We start from the raw sequence: 23,459 nt of genomic DNA, 5'->3' as shown, positions 1-23,459 counted from the left end.
GAACAACTGAAACCACACATACGCAAAAATCTTTTAAAAATAATTGTGTTAAGATGAAATAGCTTGAGTTGTCCATGTTTAGAGAGCGTCATCTTTTTGATGAGAGTACTGAAAGGCTATGAGGGAAAAGAAGTGTGGAAAGTCCTTATATGGAGATGGTTTTGGCGTGTCTTATGCGAGAACACTCATTTAGAACACTCCAAAATCATCAGAACGAGGTTCAGAACAAATTCTTGTGTGTTGAGAAATTACAAGTACAAATAATCTATGTTATATTATTAGTGAATGAGACCTATGAGTGATTTACCACATAAATATGCAAATAAGAACTTTTAACTCTGAGTTAAAAGTTCTTATTTGCATGTTTACGATGTACGAGCCTTAACAATTTCAAGTATGAAAAACCCAAAACATTGACTTTTGGCCACAGAATATAGGCCTATACACTCTCAGGAAGAAAAAAAAAGGTGCAAAAGCTGTCACTGGGGCGGTACCTTTTCAAAAGATGCACCTTTGTACCTAAAGAGTGCATATTAGTTCCTCAAAGGTACATATTGGTACTACAAGTGCACATATTAGTACCTAAATGGTAAATAGAACCTTTTTAAAGGGTACAATCCCAGTGACAGCTTTTGTACCATTTTGTTCTGAGAGTGCATGATGATTGGCTAAAATGAGCCCGAAAGCAACTGTTTCTCCCTAATTTTAAGATGCATACAGTCATTATAGTTCTGCAGGGGGTTGCCTGATCGCTGTTTACTGTTGTCTGTTGTCAGGGAATCACCATGGTGTTGCACCTCTGTTGCCATGGCAAAGGAATGAGGTGCAATGTTTACAGTAATCTCCAGCTAGCATGTTCCATGAAACTAGCAAGCCACAATTCCATGACTCCTGCAAACAAAACATATTTCACCTTCTCTATTCTGTGCTTTCTTTCCAAGTCTCAGTAATACAGCCATGCTTACGAGCTCTCAGGGACGAACTCTGTCTCCTAGCGCTAATGTGGCATGAATGATTGATGTTGTTGCACGGAAAGCTGCACTCTGAGTCCAGTGACATACTGAATCAATTCTTGTAGCTGTCATACCGCTATCATATCGCTCTACTGCACATCGCAATAGATTATTCAGCATTACGTCATTTAGATTACTGCTTCTGCAATTGCATATCGTGACCCTCGTAAAACAGTCTTGATAAGGAGTGTGGCATGAAGGATTAGACAAACTCACAAATAGTCTGTTGTGTTTGGGCCTAATAATCTTAACTTGGATTTACAACCCATGGCAAGGCTTACGCAGTAAACATGTCTCCATTAGTCTAAGTACATAAAGTAAAACAATTTCATTATGTCCAGAGTGTAGAATGTCTAATAATAACCACATTTAATTATGTAAATAAAACAGGTAGTGATCTCAAAAGCTTATCATTTGCGCACAGAGACACCATTCTCCTGCGATAGCTGACGAGACCGAATAATGCAGAGATTTGGACTCACCGTCATGATAAATATGAAACATAATTGATGAGAATTTGATGGATTGCCTGTCCAACAGCCCAAGCAGCTGTCAGAAGATATGTTTCCATTTAGAAACTAGATCTTAGAAAGTCATGGAATAAATCCAGCACTTGATTAACATGCAATCCATTTGACTCCGTGCATTTTATTACGGATGATCGAGAGACCAAGTTGAACGGATACGTGGCATAAACATAATCAGTTTACATAAACTTAATCATAGTTTTCGAATGAGGAAACTGCTTGTCTAAAAATGCTGTCACACTAGACTTCCATTAATATGGTTATTTTAATATTTTACAATGATTAAAAATGTATATTATTTAAATAAAGTATTATGTAATAATATTTAATATCAATGTAAATAAATAACATAAATATGATTACATGATTAAAATAAATATAATATGTATTTTATGAATTTAATTTAATAATTTAACAATACAAAAAAATATTTTAACAAGTATTTATTAAAAACAAAAGCACTACAGTACATTACATCTTGTTGCCCAAGTTTGTTGTCCTAAATAATTTTGCATGCTCAATTCCAAATTAATTAATATTAATATGATTAAAAAAATAAATTCAATAAATTATTATATATAATAATATATAAAAATTATATTATATTAAATGATTATTTAACAATACAATTTTTGGGGGGGTAAGTTACTCTAAAGAAGAAATTAATTACTAGCTACTAATCCTCAACAATGGAATTATAGATTACTGTACTAATTACTTTAAAAAAGAGAATTGCATTAAAAGCCCAAATCAACCTCAACTAGTTGAACAAAACAAGGATAGACAAAAAACTGCTCTTTTAACTCTTTCAAATAAATAATATAAAATTGCATAAATTATTCTTGAACTGAAGTATTTAAAGGGAGAAGGTTACATTAAAAACACACATTTAAACATTAGACGTTACATTTTGTAATTAATGCATTACATCCAACACTGTATATTTAATATCTATTAAACTTATTCTGCTGCCTATTCCCTGCAGGTTTAAAGTAAATGTGTGTGCACTTAATACTTTTTGAATTGACAGTACACTATGTGACAGATGGGTAATTTAGTTTTATCATAAAAGAAAAATGATTAGCCTGTAAATCCAAAGGCCTTATTCACTGCTGGCAATGTGAGTGAACTAATCTGAAGGTACGTATACAGATAAAGTGAATCACTGGCTAATCATAGTCCCTGCTCTCTACCAATCTGATAACCCAGGCCATTGTTTCCGTCGGTAAATCCAATCAAAGGCACTATGTCAATCTCACACTGTTGTCTGGGAAAACACTGTATGAGATAAACCAAGTACTACAGGGGAAAGTGAAAGATAGCAGGGAGACTTCATGCTTGTCAGGAGATTTGACCAATAAACAGGATTATATCTCCAAAGGTGGCCGTTTTCAGCAATCCCATGGCGGTATTCTCTGTTGTCCATTCCTGAGACTGTGAGAAGTTGCTCCATGCCCATTCCTAATCTATTGACCTTCATGACAAATAACATTTGTGATTTGGCTGAAGCCAGTGTAATCTTCTATTGTGACATTCCTGAACTACAGAAATAAGAGTTGTTGGCAGATTCAAATGGAAGTAGTGTTGTCAAGAGTACCGAACTCGGTACCAAGTCGGTACTGAAGTTTAAAAAATGTGACAACACCAGCAATTTCCCTCTAGCATTTTGAGCGCTGTTGAACGGATTCTTAAACGCCTCTGATTGGCCATTGCATTCATGCGCTCAACATATGTCTCTGATTGGTCACTGTGTTCACGTGCTCAACATATATGTCTGTGATTGGCTACAATGATCAACGCTTCAAAAACATGTCGCCTTCGCCAAGCATTTACACAGATACACATGGGAGCGTTGGAAAGCACAGGCGCCTGTCGGCGGATGGACGGCTGCATTCCAACACTCCCGTGTGTTCAACAGCGCTCAAAATGCTAGAGGGAAATGCTGGTATCGTCACATTTTTTACATTTCAGTGCCGTGGACAACACTAAATGGAAGAGACAAAAGTTAGCTTCTGCTAACTGCAACACACAGAAATTCATCTGTGGTGAAAAATATATCTAGTTCATTAATGAAACTCTAGAGGGCGCAGGCTGATAGGTCCTTTGCATGCAATCCGCAGGCACATCATTACCTCATGGCACATGCTGATTGGCCTTTGCTAATCTTGCACCCAATGAGATTGCTTACTCACCATTTAAATAGACTGGTTCATTGTTTGCTGTAAGCTAGTAGTAGTGGGAAGTTCGGGTCATTTTACGGACTCGGATCTTTGAATCAAAGTTTTTTGAGTCATTTCGTTCATTTCAGCAGAATATAATTAAAATGCCATGTTAAATAGCCCAACACATCTAGTACTTACGAAAATGTTGATTACATTTGAAAAAACAAAAATAAACTATAGGGTAATGCAGCCAAATCCAAATTTTTAATTCATTGATTAGTTGGGTCTAAAGTTCAGACTAATGCAGTCCATTTAGTTCACCTGACCTCAGTTTATTGCACATATATTTTGATAATTGTATGTTAATTCCTAAATATAAAACAATATACATTCAGACACACAGTCATGTACGAATCTAATGTTGTATTTGTAGCGAGATATCAGCGGTCACGTGACAAAAGAACAAAGACTCAGACCCGAAAGACTCGATGAACTAATCATTTCTCTTTCCGCTACTGACAGCATAGTCTCTATGGGACTCACAGGAAGAACGAAAGACTCGGAGGACCCGGCCGAGCCGAACCCGAACTCCCGAAGACTCGAACTAATCATTTCTGTTTCATGTACATAACCTATGGGATGTTGCGCGCACGCGCGGACAACAAAAAAAGAACGAATCACTCTCTGAGACAACTCTGTAGTCCCGAGTCATATTAAAGATTCGTTCAACATGAACGAATCGTTCATGAACGACACATCACTATAAGCTAGTCTTTGAAACCCTCCACCTCCCCCAGCTCCACCTGCCTAGATCTGCTATAGGATTTATGTATGTTTATTTATGCAGCAGCAGCATATCTTACATGCTAACAGCAGTGTGTCTGTATCTATTAGCAGTAGCAAGTCCATACTTGTTCTGAAGCAGCAGCAATAATCAGCAGCAGCAGCAGTAGCATGGCAGATCTAGTCCTCCAAGACCAAATACATTAACATTGCCATCAATAACATGCTAAAACTATTCAGAGAGTTGTCATATGCAACATATGGGCAGCATCAGTTTGAATGCAATATTACGAAAAAGAGATAATATATGTTTTATGTTAATATAGGATCAAAGGAAAAGGGGACTCTTTCTTGACAGTCCTCTTATTAAAGTCTTAAAGTGTCTGTAACAGCTGCAGTCAGACACTGTCTGTTCAGACTTCCAGTCTCTGGGTCAGTGTCTGTGCTTGAGGTACCCTGAGATTTTAACAACTCAAAACTCACACCATCTGTCACTGATGGCACGGGGCGATGGGCAGACGGCTCTTCTGAACCGACTAGACAACCTGTCACGCCACAGGACTTTAAAAGTAAGCAGAGTGAACTGTCATGGGAATAACAAAACCAATGAGACCCGAGGCTTTAGACTCAGGATCTGTCACACAAATCTAGCAAATGCATCATAGACACTACTGGTGCAAATACTTCTCCAAGAAAAGAAGCTTTCTTTTTTAGCATTTTTCAGCAAGTGGAAAAATCTATCCAAGATGGCAGAAAATGTTGATTATAAACATAATGTAATAACATAATATATAACGTTTTTGTGCTATATGTCTCTTCCTGTGCATGTGTCTCATCAAATATGAGCTTGGCTGCTCTTTAATGAGTGACCTGAGCTATAAGACGGCTCAAACCAGGTGGAACCAAACAAAAGGGTTATAGTGAGCAGCAATTACTGTCACATACCTTCTCCAGGAACGCCCCCTCACCCTTAAATGCTCCATTATGTGTGTTCCCATCATTGACTTCGCTAATCCCAAAGATCAACAGCCATTTTATTAACAAAACAGCCACATAAATAAGCCCATTGTTACAAGGGAATCGTTTTGTGGTCGTACCAACAATGCAAAGATACAGATAATGATTTTTTCTTATGTTCCTCTCAAAACAGTGTTGGGAAACACCACAAATATTTGATTTAGATGCTCACTGTACACTAAGGAAGCACCAGGAGTTGGCAGGAAAAAGGACAATTGCAGTATAGCATTGTTTGCCCAGGATAGACATAACATAATTCATACATCCTGGTTGAGCTTGAACTCCTCTAAGCTACTGCAAAGACTTTTTAAAAGCCTTAAGGGAGCAGCAAAGAAATATGCATGGGGATACAGTATAATGCAAATATGAATGGCTTTGTATTATTTTAACAGGGACTTAGATGAGTTGCACAACACATGCTGTACAGAGATCATCTGAGGTACTCTGAGACAGCCGAGATCCATCAACACATCTGAGAATATCATGATGAAGAAACACAGAAACTAGGACTGTTTGGAGGAAAAAGTGAGAGTGGGAAGGAAAGCAGAGACAGTTTGTTGTTCATGAAATGGTTTAAACTCATAAATAATGTTTGACTCAGACAGACGCAAGGGCCCAAACCTGCTTATTTCTACAAATACAACCATTCTGGCATCTGTGAGTGTTGATATTAATCTTCAGTTTACCCGAATGATTTACAGAAAATGACTGGCCTAAATTATTTCTTTCCACACATAATGTGACTATAATTGAATTATGAATCATATGAATAACAATACAAGCTGAAACAACAATTAGGCACACAAACTACTAGGAAAAATCAGACAAACTCAATACAACTGAACTTATAGCAAATCTAGCCAAAAACAAAAACAATTCTGTCATCCAAAAAACTTCTCAGCTGCAGTGCTGAACGTTTAAGAGCAGAATTACCTGCAGAGGCAGACAGACACTCGGATATCCCAAATGGAGATAGCTGATGTCCAACCTGTTGCACCACCTCCATTATGAAGCAGCACTCCTGCTCCACCTATCCCAGAAAAGAGGCCTCAGAAGTGGGGAAGAGCTGGAAGGAGAGTGGGTCTGTCAGGAGACTATGGGCCTGCAGACTTGAGGAGCGCTGACATGGGCCATAGTGAGGACCGAGGAGGAGGGAAGAAAGACCTGAAGGGGAGGGGGTCGGGGCGGGTACACCCACTTCTCTCTCTGTGACTCTACTCGGTGAACAATAGAGAGTTTCAACAGTCCCAGAATCTCTTTAAAGAGAAGAAGAGAAAACGGCCCCTTCTCCAGAGAGTCTGTCAGTCAAAGCTTTGAATAAACTGTTTCAGAGGATTTTTTTTTTTCTGTATAAAGGCTGTCAGGGGTGGCTATTTATAGCATATCTTTTAAACTAGTTTGATATGTATGGTGTATGTATATATATATATATATATATATATATATTATTATTATTTTTTTTTTTTAAATGTATGACACCAGGGCTGTCAACGTTAACGCATGCGATTCATTCAAAACCCTTAACGCATTAAAAAAATAAATAATAATAATAATAATAAAAAAAATATATATATATATATATATATATATATATATATATATATATTAAAATTTAATTGCAAAAACCACAGGATTCAAAAATCTGATTTTGAATTAATCGTATGTGTTAACGTTGACAGCCCTATATATAAATGATTAAAAGAAAAAATTGTGTAAAAATATATTTTAAAAAAAGTATACAAAATATGTGATTTATAAAAATTGCCTCTTTTACTCTTTACTATTGCATTAAATTGCTTAATTGTTAAATATTACATATTATATTGTTATACATATATATATATATATATATATATATATATATATATATATATAATTATCACAACATGTTTTTGGCAAAACACTTTGTAAAGACTGTTTTAAATGGTACTATAAATAAATAAAACTAAATAAATAAGTAAGTATCCATGATGTTATATGGGAAAAAATACAGTCAGCGAGTCTTTATTGCTAAAAAGAACAATAGAAAAGGATGATACAAGACCCCTCTACTATACAGTATGTCAGGGTCCTGATCAGGTTATTTTGTAATAATGACCCACTGACACAGGTTTTGGAGGATTCAGGGGTTCAGGACAATGTTTCTGGTCATCCCACACTGTTTGCAAACATCTGCATATTTATTAGGGAATGCTGAAGTTTTCCTCAGAATTCAGGAGGTCAGGAGCGTACTACACAATCTTCGCCATTCTCATCATTAACCAGAAACATCAATGGAGAACTTTCTAATCTCATAGTTTGTTTAAGATAACATGAGGTTAAAAACCGAGGGCACTGATGAGTGTGATGAAGACCTATCTTCACACAACCTGATTAAATACTCAAGCAGACTCTCAGGTTTGAACCAACTTGGTCGCCATTCCAACTGCAGATAAATGCTTTAACTCTCTTTGAACAATGAACAATCTCCAGCTCCTCCGGTGCATGTCCGAGGGTCTGGTTTCAGTGCCCCCCAGAAGGGGAAAGTGGGAGACTGGGTTTATCTGATCCACAGACTCATATCAACAGGCTCCGCCCACATCTTGCATCCACAAGCTCCCATCAGCCATTGTAAGAGGCCGAGCTCGACTCCAGGGGCGGAAGAGCCCCATCTAGCCCATTCGATATCCATTGAGACTGAGATTGAAAAGACCAGGTCAAGCCAAAGGTGACAGGCAACTCTAGTTGTTCAACTCTATACATCTCCACCGGAATAGTTACCACCCTAAAAGACAACCACAATGAACTAGCACTGACATTACAACATGACACCACTTAGAGCACTTCAATGTGTCTTAATGACAGGGGGAGTATGCTTTGCAGTGTATGGTTACGTGGTCGCTAGGTTCATGACTGTAACTCAGTATGTATGTGAAAGTAATCTCGGCTTGCATACGAACCACACTAAAGTGCACAGGAGACCAGACATACACACTCACCTGTGAGGACAGACGCCACATCTCTATTGTAAAGGATCTGAAGTAGACGTCCTGCTCATTTAGATGAAATTCGATGCAACTGTTCATCAGCATTCAACTTCTGAGCCATACTGATAATCTGTATCTAAAGTGCTTTAAAGTGTAGGTCATTTTTGTTATCTTTAAATACTTTTATTTGAGTGCATCGTCAGCCAATGTGATTTTCCGGAGTTCTCAGAAGTGGAAGTCGTCATACACTCTTAAAAATAAAGGTTCTTTATTGGCATTGATTGTTTTGTGGCTTTTTGTTTTCCTCGGCTCACGACAGCAGAAGGAATTGCTGGAGAATGTCTGAATGCCGACAGTATGGAGGCAAATGTAATCTTCCCATCAGGCAAAGAAACTCATAAGATAATTCTTTCAGATTTTGCCAAATGCACACACACTCAGACAGTGCTGTTTAATTACAATTCAGTGTTGCAGTAATCAAGCAAGTTGGAAATCCATTAAATACATCCAATATACTGATTCAACTCTTTTGTTTCGTGAATTAAATATTCTTTTGAACTTTGATTCAGATGATTAAATCTGATTATAAATATCATATTCTTTGCAATAACATTAATAATAATAATAAGGAAATATGATTTGATTATGATAACTATGATTTATCACATTAATCACTGGACTGCAAGAACTGTACTTTGGTAGCCGAAATACCTGATTCATTAACCCAAACATTTAATCAGTGTAATGTAGGCTAATCAGAGATATTCACATAAACATCAGTATTTAATTAAATAAATATATATATATAAAAAAAACGTAACAGACGTAAAAAACGTGTAACAGACCTTCTATATAGTGTATTAAATGAAACATTAAATCGATTCAAACAAATAAATGAACCAATACAAGTGAATTGACTCAAACGAATCAATGAATCAATACAAATGAATCGACACACTAACATTTTCATTATTTTCAGAGCTACTGTTTCTAAGCATTATCAGAAACATGTTCATAATGTGTCTCAAGTTTAAAAAAAGTAATCTTGACAATGGTCAAACAGCCTCTGTGTCTCATTTCAGGTCAGGATCAAATGAACATTAGTCTGTCTGTGAAGAGAGTCCCATTCAAATGAATAAATGTATTTAGCCATTACAGAGTACACCGAGCACTATCAATATTCCGAAGGGTTGGTAGCACACAGTAAGTAATGCTGAATTGCTCAAAGTCTGCTGATCCATCAGATACAGGCTACTAGGAAACACATAACGAGGAAGTAAATTAATCGCATTGCTTAATGCTTAGGCTTGGGAAAACAACAAAAGTGGCGAATTTAATAGTAAAACAACCCTACAATGGCTTAACATATTAATTGTCTTGTATATGTTCAATAGTCAGGATGCTTGCCAGAACAATAATTAATGTTATAGACTGATCGGTCTGCACAGTGTTGCTCTAGGTCAGTCCTAGAGCTCTTCCTGGCTGATTTGAGGTGAAAATTCTGATCTGGAGACGTCCAATAGATTATTTAGGTGGCGAGAAAACACCGCAGGCACAGTTCAATCAATATGGGAAAATCTCAAAGTAAAACAAAGCAGCTGTGAAACTCTCCGACTCTTCCAACCAGATAGGCTGCTTTTATTGTTATTTTCATTTCTTATGCATTCCATTTTTATTACTATGCTATTCTTTATTTGTATCCTTCTATGTACAGCACTTTGAATTACCATTGTGTGTGAAATGTGCTATATAAATAAACTTGCCTTGCCTTCAAGTCAAACACACCTTTAATCTGCAGTGGTCAGGTGGTACAGAGGCCACGTTGTGGCTCTCAGAAAATTACGAGTTACACTTTGTAATTACAAGTTCTACATGCATGCGAAGGCTTTTTACAGCTCAGAATTGTTACTGAAATTGGCCTGAACGAAACACACCTTCACGTTCCTCGTACTGTGACTTCATTATTTGAAGCTATTTGCCATTAATGAATGCTAATAAACCAGATAAAAGCTAACATGGGGACAAACAACCAAAGCAACAGTCCACTCTATCAACTCTCTCAGCCAGGGTGTTTCAAGTTTTAGTGGTTTAAAAAAAAAAGATTGGTTTCTAAACCTGTCAGTAGATAGTTGGGTGGAGAGGATATGGTGAATGTCAGACAGATCTGAGGAAGATCTCATGCAATGTAAGGTGGAGATGTCCCCTTGTCTTCTCTTTCTCACCTTGCCTCTCTTTTATATCCCTGTCTTTTATCTCTTGTCAGGTTTGTGATGTGAAGAGATGTTAAGGTACAAAGTCAGTAACCTCACACTTCTAAAGTCTCATTCTGAGTCAGAGCCAAGAGTCACAAGGTCACGTGGAGCCCTTGGCTGCTTCTGGTGTCATCATTTCACCTTAGCATCTGCACAGCTGGTTGGCCTGTGGCCCAGAATGATGAATGATGTCATAAATAAGATTTTAATCCTACGGTTTCTCTTTTAATTATCTTTTTTAATTATCTTTTAATGATCTTTTCTGTAAAATTAGGTGTACAGAATTTCATTAGAACAAACTATAATTTTTAAATGTCGAATACTCCTTGCACAACGTCATCGCAACTACATTGCAATGCTCTGAAAATTGCATAGCAACCCCTTAGCAACCACCCACAACACTCTAATTGCAACATTCTAAAAACACTTAGCAGGCATATAGCAAACACATTATGTTGCTGTGAAAAACACTCAAAACGCCTTAGCAACCACAGCAACACCCTAGCAACCACATTAGAATTGCTACATTCTAAAAACACACAACACCTTAGCAGCCACCTAGCAACCACATTACATTGTTGTACAAACCACAAAAAAAAAAAAAATTATATATATATATATATATATATATATATAAAAAACTTTGCTATGCTTATATATATAAGCATAGCAAAGTTTTGGCAACCACCCACACACTGAAAGGCTTTCAATTGCAACCACTCAAAAACCTAGCAGCTGCATTGCAATGCTTTAAAAAACACTCTTAACAGTCACCTAGCAACATCTTAGCAACCACATTACATACTGTAGCTGTAAAAACTTATGTAAAAACCCTTAGCAACTGCATAGCAGCCACCCACAACATCCAACTGCATTGCAATGCCCTAGTAAACACCAACAACACATCTAAAAAAACATCATAGCAACCACATAGCAACACCCTGACAAGACCCTAGCATCTGCATTGTAATGTTCAGAACATATTAGCATCACATGTTTCTAGAAAAAACTAGTTTCCCTGGAAATTTGTTGACCCCTCCAGCAGGTACACTGATGTTTATTCTGCAAAACTGTAATTTGCATGACACAAAAAATACAATGTGGAACACAAAGTGTGCTGTTTGTTTGAGCATGGGGTGTTTTGGGGTGCATGTGTGCTTGTTTTTGCCTGGATTTTGCTGGGAGATAATGAGGTAATGGCATTACAGGGTGTTTCCTAAAGTCCTAAAGCCTAAATCTATGATCGTCAGCATTTTCTCACCAGCTCTATCTAAGCCCTATCTTACTGGAGATCTCAATCCCACAATCCCCTCTGTTCTCTGCAGGCTCTCCGTTCTGGCAGTTTGTATTGGCCAGCAGCTTTGCCAGAGCAAACAAGCTCGATCTGCGCTGGTGAAGCAGACGGGAGCACTCGGGGCTTACAATACAAACATTCTTATCAGCTGTCTGAACGCTTTTGGGCCGGACGCTGCGTATGGACTGTCATAATAATCCGAGCAGGCCCAGCCTCCTGCCAGAGTGTGTATGTACATATTCAGGTATTTTGTGGACATATTTGCCAAGTAAGACACTGATTAGCTGGTTCAGGTGCAGGACAGTGGCCCTCCAGGAGACCCCTGCCATAGACTGTAAAAAAAGACACCACAGATCCCACAATATCCAAACGTTTTTGGAGCTTGCATGGTTAAATAATAATTATTATTATTTTTATGAGGTTTTTTTAAGCTATGAAATATGCAGGATGTTTTAACGGCGCAATTATCTCTTATATGTTAACAGATCAAGGAAATATTAATTTCTCATGTCATGACCCCTTTATTAAATTAAAGAGGTTTTCATTATAAAACCTGGAAATATCAGGTATGACATAAATCATTAAGATTTTTTTTATGCTTTTGAAAGAAGTCTCTCTCCAAAGCTACGTTTACTTGATCAAAAATACAGTAAAACAATAATATTGTGAAACATTATTTCAATTTAAAATAACTGTTTTCTATTTAAGTTAAAACGTAATTTAAATGGCAAATCAGAATTTTCAGCATCATTACTCCAGTCTTCAGTGTCACATGATCCTTCAGAAATCATTTCAGAAACTTTTGAAAAAAAAATTAATAATAATAATAATAATAAATATATATATATATATATATATATATAAATTATTTTATTTATTTTTTCACGTTAAAATGATTTGTTAACTGTTCACGATGCTTCCTGGGCTAACAGATTCTTATAAAAATAATTACTTTGCAAGTGCTAACCAAATCATTACAGAAATATTAGTTATGACTTGAATATAAAGTTTGCTGCCTTGCCTATAGGAGATATTGCTCAGTTTCATATTTCACTGGTTAATGTTGAAAAGATACAGTTGGCATTGATTGATATTGAGATTCACCTTAATCTGTGTCTGTTGTCCGACAGCTGGAGATATTGAGCCCTGTCGATTCGATCAGGCTGTTAGCTCAAGGGATTCACACCAACACCAGTATTTACATTAACATTCAGTTCTGCCTTCAAGTGTCATGTTGACATTGATATATCATAAATTACAGATGTGATATCCGCATGCACAATGCATGCACGGCTGTCTTGCCGTTTATATCTGAGATATTTGTCTCTCATATTGATTTGACGTTGTATTTCAGGGCAGGGACGCGGTGGAAACTGTCTGATAGATTGATGTGTGCGTTGTCAGATTGTTGCTCGAAGCTCTACGAAGGAATTTGATCTCGGATATGCAAATGTTCGAGCGCAGTGCAGAAATGAAATGTTTTATGGTTGTGTGAAGAATGATCTCTGGAGCTGCGCACAGGGGTTTAGGACAGCTTGTACTTTATTCGTCTCTGCCGATGGCGAATGAAAAACGATAACTGGGACTTGCAGTTCCACACACTAACTTTTGCAATCATGAGTGTTTCTTAGATTTTGATTAAGCAAGCATCACTGTTTATACTTCAGGTATTCAAACTAAATATTCAACTTTTCCAAAGTGAGTTGAGCCTTAGCATTAGCTCTCTGGTTGTGTCTTGTGAATGCCATCTCAGGGGATCCATCAGTAACTGACACAACATGTGCTGTAACAGGTGTTTAGTGCGTTAGCATGTAGAACTCAGCTCTGGGTTTCCTGTAGAAAGTCCCGTCTGTTATACAGGGATTATGTTCAGTCTTCCTGTCAGTGGGAAATGGGAGTCTCTTCCGATAACCTAAAACAGGATAACGCAAGCCAAGCTATAGCAATGTTTTACGTGCTGATGCAAACATATTCTGCATTAAAAAGTATACTACCTGTCAAATGTTTATGCTTTAAACCTTGAAATGTGTTTTTCTAGACAAAAATAAATTGTGCCAGCCAGTGTTGGGTAAGTCACTGTAAAAAAGTAATTCATTAGTGTAATTAGATTACTTTAATTACTCTCTTTAAAAGTATTGCATTACTTATTACTTTCTAAATCTCATATCAACCTCAGCCAGTTGAACAATACAAGGATAGACATGAAACTGCTTTTTTAATTCTTTCAAATACATAATATAAAATTGGATACATTATTCTTGAACTGACCAAAGTATTTAAAAGGTTACATTAAAAACATACATTTTAACATTAGATCCACTATTATTTTATATAGAATTGTTCTATAGTCTTTTTCAAGGGAAAAGTAATTAAATTACATTCATTAATTACTTAGTAATCCATTACACCCAACACTGGTGGCAGCTTATGATTTCTTTAAAAACTATTATTTTATTGAAAATATGAATGTTTTATTCAAACTAATTAAAGTAATTATTAAAAAATACATATAAATATATTTAAATTCTTAATTTCAAACAGTTTATTTTTGTCTACAAAACTCATTTAATTTTCATTTTATTGATTAATTCATTTCTGTATGGACAAGTGTGACAGTGAAGTTTTTTGGGGGTTTTTTGTCCCTACATATTATCCATACTTCCATGTGTGTTAAATCATAGTTTTGAAGATTAATTTTTAACTATTATTATAAAAAGTGGAAATTTTATTTTATTTATTGTTTACTATTTTTATTTACATATTTTTAGAATTCATTGGCTGACACAAATTATTAAATATTAATTTATTCCTTTTTAAATTGATAGGTTGGATAGTGCAGGAAGGTTGGTCTCGACATATTTTCCATATGTTAATTCATGGTTTTACTATTATTTTAAAAAGGCGGAAATAGATATAATAAAGGAGTAGTAGTTGTGTCCAAACTTTTTAGTAGAGTAGACAAGCTGGCAGTGAAGCTAATGCTGACAAATTACCTCTGCGCTTTTCAAGTAGTAAAAACTAATTCTCAACTTTATCTGTTATTCATTTGTGAATTGTTGTGGCGTAAAGATTTTAGAGTGTTTTTGTATTGGTAGAACCAATTTTCCACCAGTTTCATGAGTCAAGATCCCCAATTATCTGATTCCCCACCAGCAACTAGTGTACCGTATAAATCTTTCCCACAGGTGTGTCAGACTTCAAATAACATTAACCCTTTGTCTACCCCTTCAGGCAATGAAAAAGGGACATAGTGTGGAAGATAGTCAATGATATTAAAGTCAGGGCCTGTGGCCGTCTGACAGACAGACCTGGGGGGAAGAGATCTTTTAGTAATTTAATACATCATGGTTAGAAGTGCCAAATGGAGTAAATGTATTATTTGGTCCAATTACCTTTTCTCCCTTAACTAATGTGATTTACTATAACACTTGCGGCTGTGATGATAAGTCATTCCTGTGAGCCACAGACCTCCAGTGCAAGTGTCATCTGTGTACCAGCCTGGAAATAAACCATGGTGTCTGACCAGGGGTGTCCAAACTTGGTCCTGGAGGGCCATTGTCCTGCAGTTTAGCTCCAACTTGCCTCAACACACCGGCCTGGAAGTTTCTAGTATGCCTAGTAAGACCTTAGGCCAGGGGTGCCCAATCCTCCTCCTGCTGATCGACTGTCCTGCACAGTTCATCTCCAACCCTAATCAAACACACCTGAAGCAACCAATTAACGTCTTCAGGATGTGTGTTTGATTAGGGTTGGAGATGAACTGTGTAGGACAGTCGATCAGCAGGAGCAGGATTGGGCACCCCTTCCTTAGGCCTTTCTCAATCTGTGTTCTTGTCCGTACTTGTGTTCTTGTGAAACGTCATCAGTCGCTGCCCAAGTACAGTTCCAATTCAAAGTTCACATCTAGCCAAGTACAGTTTAAATCCCCAGATGTGTTCTTGCTCTACCCCTTTTATCGAGGATGCATCAGGAGGTGACTTGTGCAAACTTGAAACAGCCAGGTATCCCAGAATGCATCTCGCACCAACTAGTAAGCGTCAATGGCGGAGGAGAAAACCTGCATAATTTAAAAACTACTGCTGTTATTATGTCACGAAATGTAGTTTTAAGAGTTTTTCAGTCGAGAATAGTTGTTTAAAGCTCAAATCTGTGGTTTATTTATAAAGATAGAGCCTATTTGAAAATTTGCTTCGCCGTTTTTGGAGTTGTGAGATCCAGGCGAAACAGAGATGTAATTTTTCCGACAGTGCTGATTTTCCCCTTTCTAATAATCCCACGCTCAGACTGCTTAATTAAATGTCATGGTTTCTGTCTAGTTCTGCAGTTGATGGATGACCACTGCAATTTCAACATCGCATGTCACTGCAACCGCTAAACATCCTTGTAACTGGATGTTTTTGTTGAAGGCCTCACAAGGGTCGTTGACAGGGGAAGTAGTTGAACCTTATCTGAACCAATCACAGCCTCCGCTCTGACATTATGACAAATCCCATTCAGTCCTATACAAATACTTTCTTTCGTTCTGTCTCTCTGGCTAACCAACTTTGACGGTTCGAAATGTGAGTAAAATCTCTGCAGGACAACGCAAACCCTCAAAAAAGTGTTGACAGCGTTCACTAGGAGATGAGAATCATGACATCTGCTAATCTAATAAAGACTGTGCAGTCTCTTGGGGACTGGATGTATAAGACAGGTCTGTCTTCAACAACGACCATGGGAAATACAGCAGACATGCCATTGTGTCTCGCCTATGTTCACAACACTGCAATATCATCTTACATTCTCAACTACTTGTCCTCTGGACATAATATTCACCTTTGAGCTATTAGGAGCCAGAAGATTTAACATCCTTGTGTAATAAAATGAAGTGAATAATGACATTGCTAGACCAGCATTATTGTTAATCCAACTTCAGAGATTTGGGGAGGATCTATTATGTGGGCTGGAAATGCACAATTATCCAGATGCATGCCTTGGAAAGTTATTTCTACTGCACAATATTCATGATGTCCAATTGATATACAAAGATAGAGAATGCAGATATGCAGACCAAAGAAGTGTCTCCTACAAATAGAGACCTAGAACTAACACTTTGACACTACTATATAGTAAAGTGTTAGTTGTGTAAACTGCTAATGGTAGCCAATTATAACAAAGGTAATTTACATTTTACCAAGGTTAATTCTAACAATTATGTTGCTGTACCTTTTCTGATTTACATATGTGAATTGCCTTTGTTATGACTGGACATGGGCAATGAGTAATAATGCCTGCCAAGTTGCTGAATACTGGTGTTTATATCTAAATGTGACAGTCACAAGGTTGTGACATCAGAATTGTTAATGGGATAGTTAATTCATGTCGTTTAAAACCCGTAAGACTTTTGTTCATCTTCGGAACACAAATCAAGATTCATTCTCATGTGTTACGCAGCACGTTTGAGCTTCTGCAAGAGCCAATGAGGTTCATTCTCGTGTTACGCAGCACGTTTGAGCTTCTGCAAGAACCAATGAGATTCATTCTTGTGTTACGCAGCACGTTTGAGCTTCTGCAAGAGTCAATGAGGTTCATTCTTGTGTTACGCAGCACGTTTGAGCTTCAGCAAGAGCCAATGAGGTTCATTCTTGTGTTACGCAGCACGTTTGAGCTTCTGCAAGAGTCAATGAGGTTCATTCTCATGTGTTATGCAGCACGTTTGAGCTTCTGCAAGAGCCAATGAGGTTCATTCTCGTGTTACGCAGCACGTTTGAGCTTCTGCAAGAGCCAATGAGGTTCATTCTCATGTGTTACGCAGCACGTTTGAGCTTCTGCAAGAGCCAATGAGGTTCATTCTCGTGTTACGCAGCACGTTTGAGCTTCTGCAAGAGCCAATGAGGTTCATTCTCGTGTTACGCAGCACGTTTGAGCTTCTGCAAGAGCCAATGAGGTTCATTCTCGTGTTACGCAGCACGTTTGAGCTTCTGCAAGAGTCAATGAGGTTCATTCTCATGTGTTACGCAGCACGTTTGAGCTTCTGCAAGAGCCAATGAGGTTCATTCTCATGTGTTACGCAGCACGTTTGAGCTTCTGCAAGAGCCAATGAGGTTCATTCTCATGTGTTACGCAGCACGTTTGAGCTTCTGCAAGAGCCAATGAGGTTCATTCTTGTGTTACGCAGCACGTTTGAGCTTCTGCAAGAGCCAATGAGGTTCATTCTTGTGTTACGCAGCACGTTTGAGCTTCTGCAAGAGCCAATGAGGTTCATTCTCGTGTTACGCAGCACGTTTGAGCTTCTGCAAGAGCCAATGAGGTTCATTCTCGTGTTACGCAGCACGTTTGAGCTTCAGCAAGAGCCAATGAGGTTCATTCTTGTGTTACGCAGCACGTTTGAGCTTCTGCAAGAGTCAATGAGGTTCATTCTCATGTTACGCAGCACGTTTGAGCTTCAGCAAGAACCAATGAGGTTCATTCTCGTGTTACGCAGCACGTTTGAGCTTCTGCAAGAGCCAATGAGGTTCATTCTCATGTGTTACGCAGCACGTTTGAGCTTCTGCAAGAGCCAATGAGGTTCATTCTCATGTGTTACGCAGCACGTTTGAGCTTCTGCAAGAGCCAATGAGGTTCATTCTCGTGTTACGCAGCACGTTTGAGCTTCTGCAAGAGCCAATGAGGTTCATTCTCGTGTTACGCATCACGTTTGAGCTTCTGCAAGAGCCAGTGAGGTTCATTCTCGTGTTACGCAGCACGTTTGAGCTTCTGCAAGAACCAATGAGGTTCATTCTCGTGTTACGCAGCACGTTTGAGCTTCAGCAAGAGCCAATGAGGTTCATTCTCGTGTTACGCATCACGTTTGAGCTTCTGCAAGAGCCAATGAGGTTCATTCTCGTGTTACGCAGCACGTTTGAGCTTCAGCAAGAGCCAATGAGGTTCATTCTCGTGTTACGCAGCACGTTTGAGCTTCTGCAAGAACCAATGAGGTTCAGTCTCACGCAGCACGTTTGAGCTTCTGCAAGAACCAATGAGAAATTTGGACTAAACCGCTCAATTCATATGGATTAGTTTAACAATCTCTTTATGAACTTTTTGAAACGTTTAAGTGGTAGTTGAGTTGTCTGTCAATGGAGGGATAGAAATCTCTCAGATTTCTTTAAAAATATCTTCATTTGTGTTTTGAAGATGAACGAAAATCTTATGGGTCTGGAATGACATGAGGGTGAGTAATTAATCACAGAATTTTCATATTTGGGTGAACTATACCTTTAAGATGAGACATTTGTGCATTATTAGTTTTCATAGTCTGGGTGAATATTGGAGTATTTCAACATAGTGATCTAATACGTATTTCAAAATGGTAAGAAAATCCTATTTTTCATATACGGCCTCTTAATCTACCACAGCTACAGCAGTGCAAGAGGAACCATCAGAGAGCACTGACACCCCAGAGTGCCACGTCAGCTCTTCAGATAGTCTTAAAGAATGGAACGCACAAAGATAAGGAGAGTGAGCAAAAAAGGCATCTGAAATCAGTCCAAGAATGAAGCACTTAACCGCAGAGCCAGAAAGACAACAGAGAGACGGGAAGAAATCTCCCTAAAGCTCTTTCTTATTCATGCAAGCAAATAATCATGCAGAGAACACAATCAAAAATGCACCTCCTAAAATACACAGCTAACAGTTGGAAAAAATGTCAAGCACGAGAACATTCAAAATGCAAACCTTTGTAAAAATGCTAGGCTAGGGTGTTGCTATGAGATATTCTAGTCTAGATATGACTTGGGATTCTCCTTTATTGTAAAACTATGCATGATTGTACACATTTTGTGTTAAGTTGATTTTGAAAAAACACCAATAGTAAAAGCAGTAATAGAGAGCGCAGAAAGAACAAGCATCACAAATAACCTGATTTATTCTCCTCCCCTTTTGTTTTTGTCCAATAAAAAGCTTTCTGAGCAATTGCACTTCCTGACAAACAGGTTCAGTTTCCATGCCACCCACCTGGGTTGTAGTTCAAGTCCATGATGGGACAGGAGCTCTATCTATCCAGCTTTTGTGATTCAACAAGAACACAAAGATCAGTCCTGCTCTTCTCATCTGTGCATTTCTCAAGGTTTCTCTCCTCTCATTATCCTGTTTTTATCTCCCTCCAGCATGATATTCCCTGTGCCTGATCTGATTCGAGCTGCAATCTAAATGACAGAGTCAGACCATCACTGCTCAACAGGTTCACTTCCTTTCTACGGCTGCGTGCAGAGACGGGGCAGTTCCTGAACGCAGTGTCTTGGCTATAGGATGGTTTTCAATGATGCACTGTGACGATCTGGAAGGCGAGCAGCGGAGCCTGGCTCATAAATCACGACCGCTAAGGCTCTTGGGGGTCTCGGCCTGGCCTGTAAATTTGATGATCGAAAAGCAGGCACTCGGCCAAACAGCTCGGCCCCTTACAGCGGCTCTATAAATACAGACAGAGCTGCTACCTCACGCTACGGTGAGGAAACTGATTCCTTGAGCTCTCTTTTCCAGTTGCACTTTGATCTGTAAAAATCTCATAATCCACTAAATTTCACTTCAATCTGCCTGAAAGGAATGATGTGGATGATTTCATTTCTTCTGTGAAACACAGCTCCAAAAATTACAGAAAAGCACTGTAAAAGTATATGTTTTGTTTGCATAATATAATATTTGGAAGCGGAGGCCAGGATTTTAGAGAATAACGATTTAGAAGTAAATAAATCAATATTTACCACATATAGCCTATATTTATAAACAAATAAAGATATGTCATGTATTCATAAATTAATTCATAAATAATTAATCAATTAATTAAATGAATAATTAAATTAAAATAATATTTAACATGTATGTATATATTGATAAATAAAAAAAATATTTACCAAGTATAGGTTAATAAATAAAGATTTGTGATAAAATTAATAATAATAATAAAAAATAACATGCATGTATTAATACATCAATAAATAATACAATAATAACTACTTGTGCATGCATTTAGTGATAAATAAATATTTGACATGTTTATAGGCTATTTATTAATAAATTATTATTTTTCAATAATAATTAATAATATAAATAAATATTTAATGTATGAATTTATAAATAATAAATACATATTTTTCAAGCATAAATAAGAATAACAAATAAATAAAATAAACAAATAGTTTTAATCGTTTTTTAGCATCTGTAACCATTCATTCTACGTAAAAACCTTTTATTTTTTATTTTTGTTACTAAAGTTACATGTTTGTGGAATGTTTGTGGACTATTCCTTTACGTAAACGTTACCCAAATAGCTTTAGCATCCACTGACCTGGCAGTCAATGACAGTCTATGACAGCTTTGGGCTGCTGACTCTGTGTGAAAAGCGCCCTGTGTGCAACCGTCATGTGTATTCCTGTTATATCTGCTATGCTGGATATGTCTGGAGTGCAAAACCAGTCTAGAATGTTCCCTAGAGTGTCAACACAGTGTTCACTTACACATGAACTATAGATGTTGAAAACACGTTGAATGTAAAGGCTTAACCTGATCTGTGTTGATGGAGTGTGCGTGTCTGTGAGACGGAGAACGAGTATAGAGGGCTAGAAGTTTGCTGTGACAGCTAAACATCCTCTCCGTTACCAGGTTATGTAATAGTCTGTGTTTCCCGTTTTGTCTCTTGCGTCTGTATGCCACCTTAGACACACACAAACACACAGTAGTAATTCACTCTCCCTGAATACACACATTTCTTGACCTTTTGCCAAAAGTGAAATTCACTCATCAATTTTAGCCCTTGAGAAGTACTAAAGTCTCTTTCTGCGAGCCTGGTCTACATCTCTCAGATATAACCAGAGCTTCAGTGTCATGCAGTGACGCCCGAGCCGTTTAACTGCGATGCCAGAACCCTCCATCTGTGGACAGATGCCAGAAATGTGCGACGTAATTCTGACTAAGATACACAAACACACATATTTCATTCTGATTAATAAAGAGGTTTGGAAGCCAAATCCAGACATCAGACTGTTCTACAATGAGAAATTCATGTTTTTGTATTTATATACCTGTGATACAATGTAACCAACACAAAAGAGCTAAGAAAACCAATGTTTTAAATGAAAATAAAAAGTGAATTATATAATATATACAATATATTTGATTATGCTGCATGTAAAATGAATCTAAAGACAGTTTTAAGCTGTTATTGTGACTTCAGCAGACTACTGTGAACTAAAACTAAGACCATAAAAATAGAAATAAAATATACAAAACTTAAATTTATTTTAGTCCAGTAACATTTATCATTTTTGTTTAGTTTAAGTACTAACATAATTAAAACTAAATAAACTAAATCTAAAAACTATAGACATTAAAACAATGAAAACTAGCAGGAAATGTCACAATGTCATTTTTTTAGCACATTTTATTGAAAATCATGCCGTTTATTTTCATGCCGACAGAAATGTTTAGTTCAATATGGAATTAGCAACAGTGACCAAGGGGTGGAGCTTCACAAAGGGGGAATTTGCATAAAAAATTCTAACAAATTCTAAATGTTTTTGTCATTTTTGGAGCTTAGCAGTATTTGTCTCCAATCACTTTCAATCTACATAAATAGGCAGCATGAACATGCCTAATGTCTCAAATTCATTCCATCAAATAATTTTGTTTTACCGTTTTGAACACATTTTACTGAAAATCATGCTGACATTTACAGAAATCTTCAGTTCATTCTTATAAAGTAAGCAACAGTAACCAAGGGGTTGGAGCTTCATGAAGGATCAATTTGCATAAACATTTTAACAAAAAAGTTAAAGATTATTTTATGAGGAAACACTACAGGCATTAAATCTTAATAGTAGTAGATTGACCTACTTATGTCTATTCATGGCCACACATCTGTAGCTATCTCAAAATTGTAAGGAAGCCAGTAGAAAATGGTGGAAAGAACTAGACCTCGAGAAAGAAATTACGAACTCATTTTCCTTTTCTCTGTCTTTTCAATCATGCTGAGCACACGAGACATATCCCACACCAAGAGCACTCTGGATATCTGCCGTTCCCTCGTGTTATTGCTGCCGGCTGTTTTCAATCTCGGGTGGCATCCATTATTTCCTTTGACGAAGAGCCCAGTCACAACTTTAGCTATATTAGATAAAGGCCTGAAGAATCAACCAGTTTCCCTTTATAACCCCCAGTATCTTAGATTCAACAAGTTGTTTTGTGATTTTAGAGTGAATATGCCTTAATCTAACTCAGCATGGATAATTTATTTATAATTTAAAGGGGACCTATTATGCCCCTTTTTACAATATGTAATATAAGTCTCAGGTGTCCCCAGAATGTGCCTGTGAAGTTCCAGCTCAAAATACCCCACTCATTTATTATACCATTTTGTAAATGCCCATTTTTGAGTGGAAGGAAAAACATGTAGGCCCTATCCGTTTTTGTGCATGTATCTTTAAATGCAAA

General features: G+C 37.3%; 1 protein-coding gene across 2 annotated transcripts in view; it reads right to left on the bottom strand.

Moving 5' to 3' along the window:
• The window catches only part of arhgap24 (Rho GTPase activating protein 24), a 123,790-nt gene that overhangs the window by 28,956 nt on the left and 71,375 nt on the right, over positions 1-23,459 (bottom strand). The window contains exon 1 of one of the 2 annotated variants that reach the window (XM_084136738.1): positions 6,436-6,573. The exons of the other annotated variant lie outside the window; for it this stretch is intronic. Coding sequence (XP_083992864.1) covers positions 6,436-6,508 — 73 coding nt within the window. The 5' untranslated portion in view covers positions 6,509-6,573. Of the gene's footprint in view, positions 1-6,435; positions 6,574-23,459 lie in introns of those variants that run through there. 2 annotated transcript variants of the gene reach the window in all.

This window comes from Abramis brama (genome assembly GCF_963993115.1).
Source record: "Abramis brama genome assembly, chromosome: 15".
NCBI classification, from domain to species: Eukaryota; Metazoa; Chordata; class Actinopteri; order Cypriniformes; family Leuciscidae; genus Abramis; species Abramis brama.
Note: the sequence above shows the minus strand (reverse complement) of the source record. Positions and strands in the feature narration are given on the sequence as shown.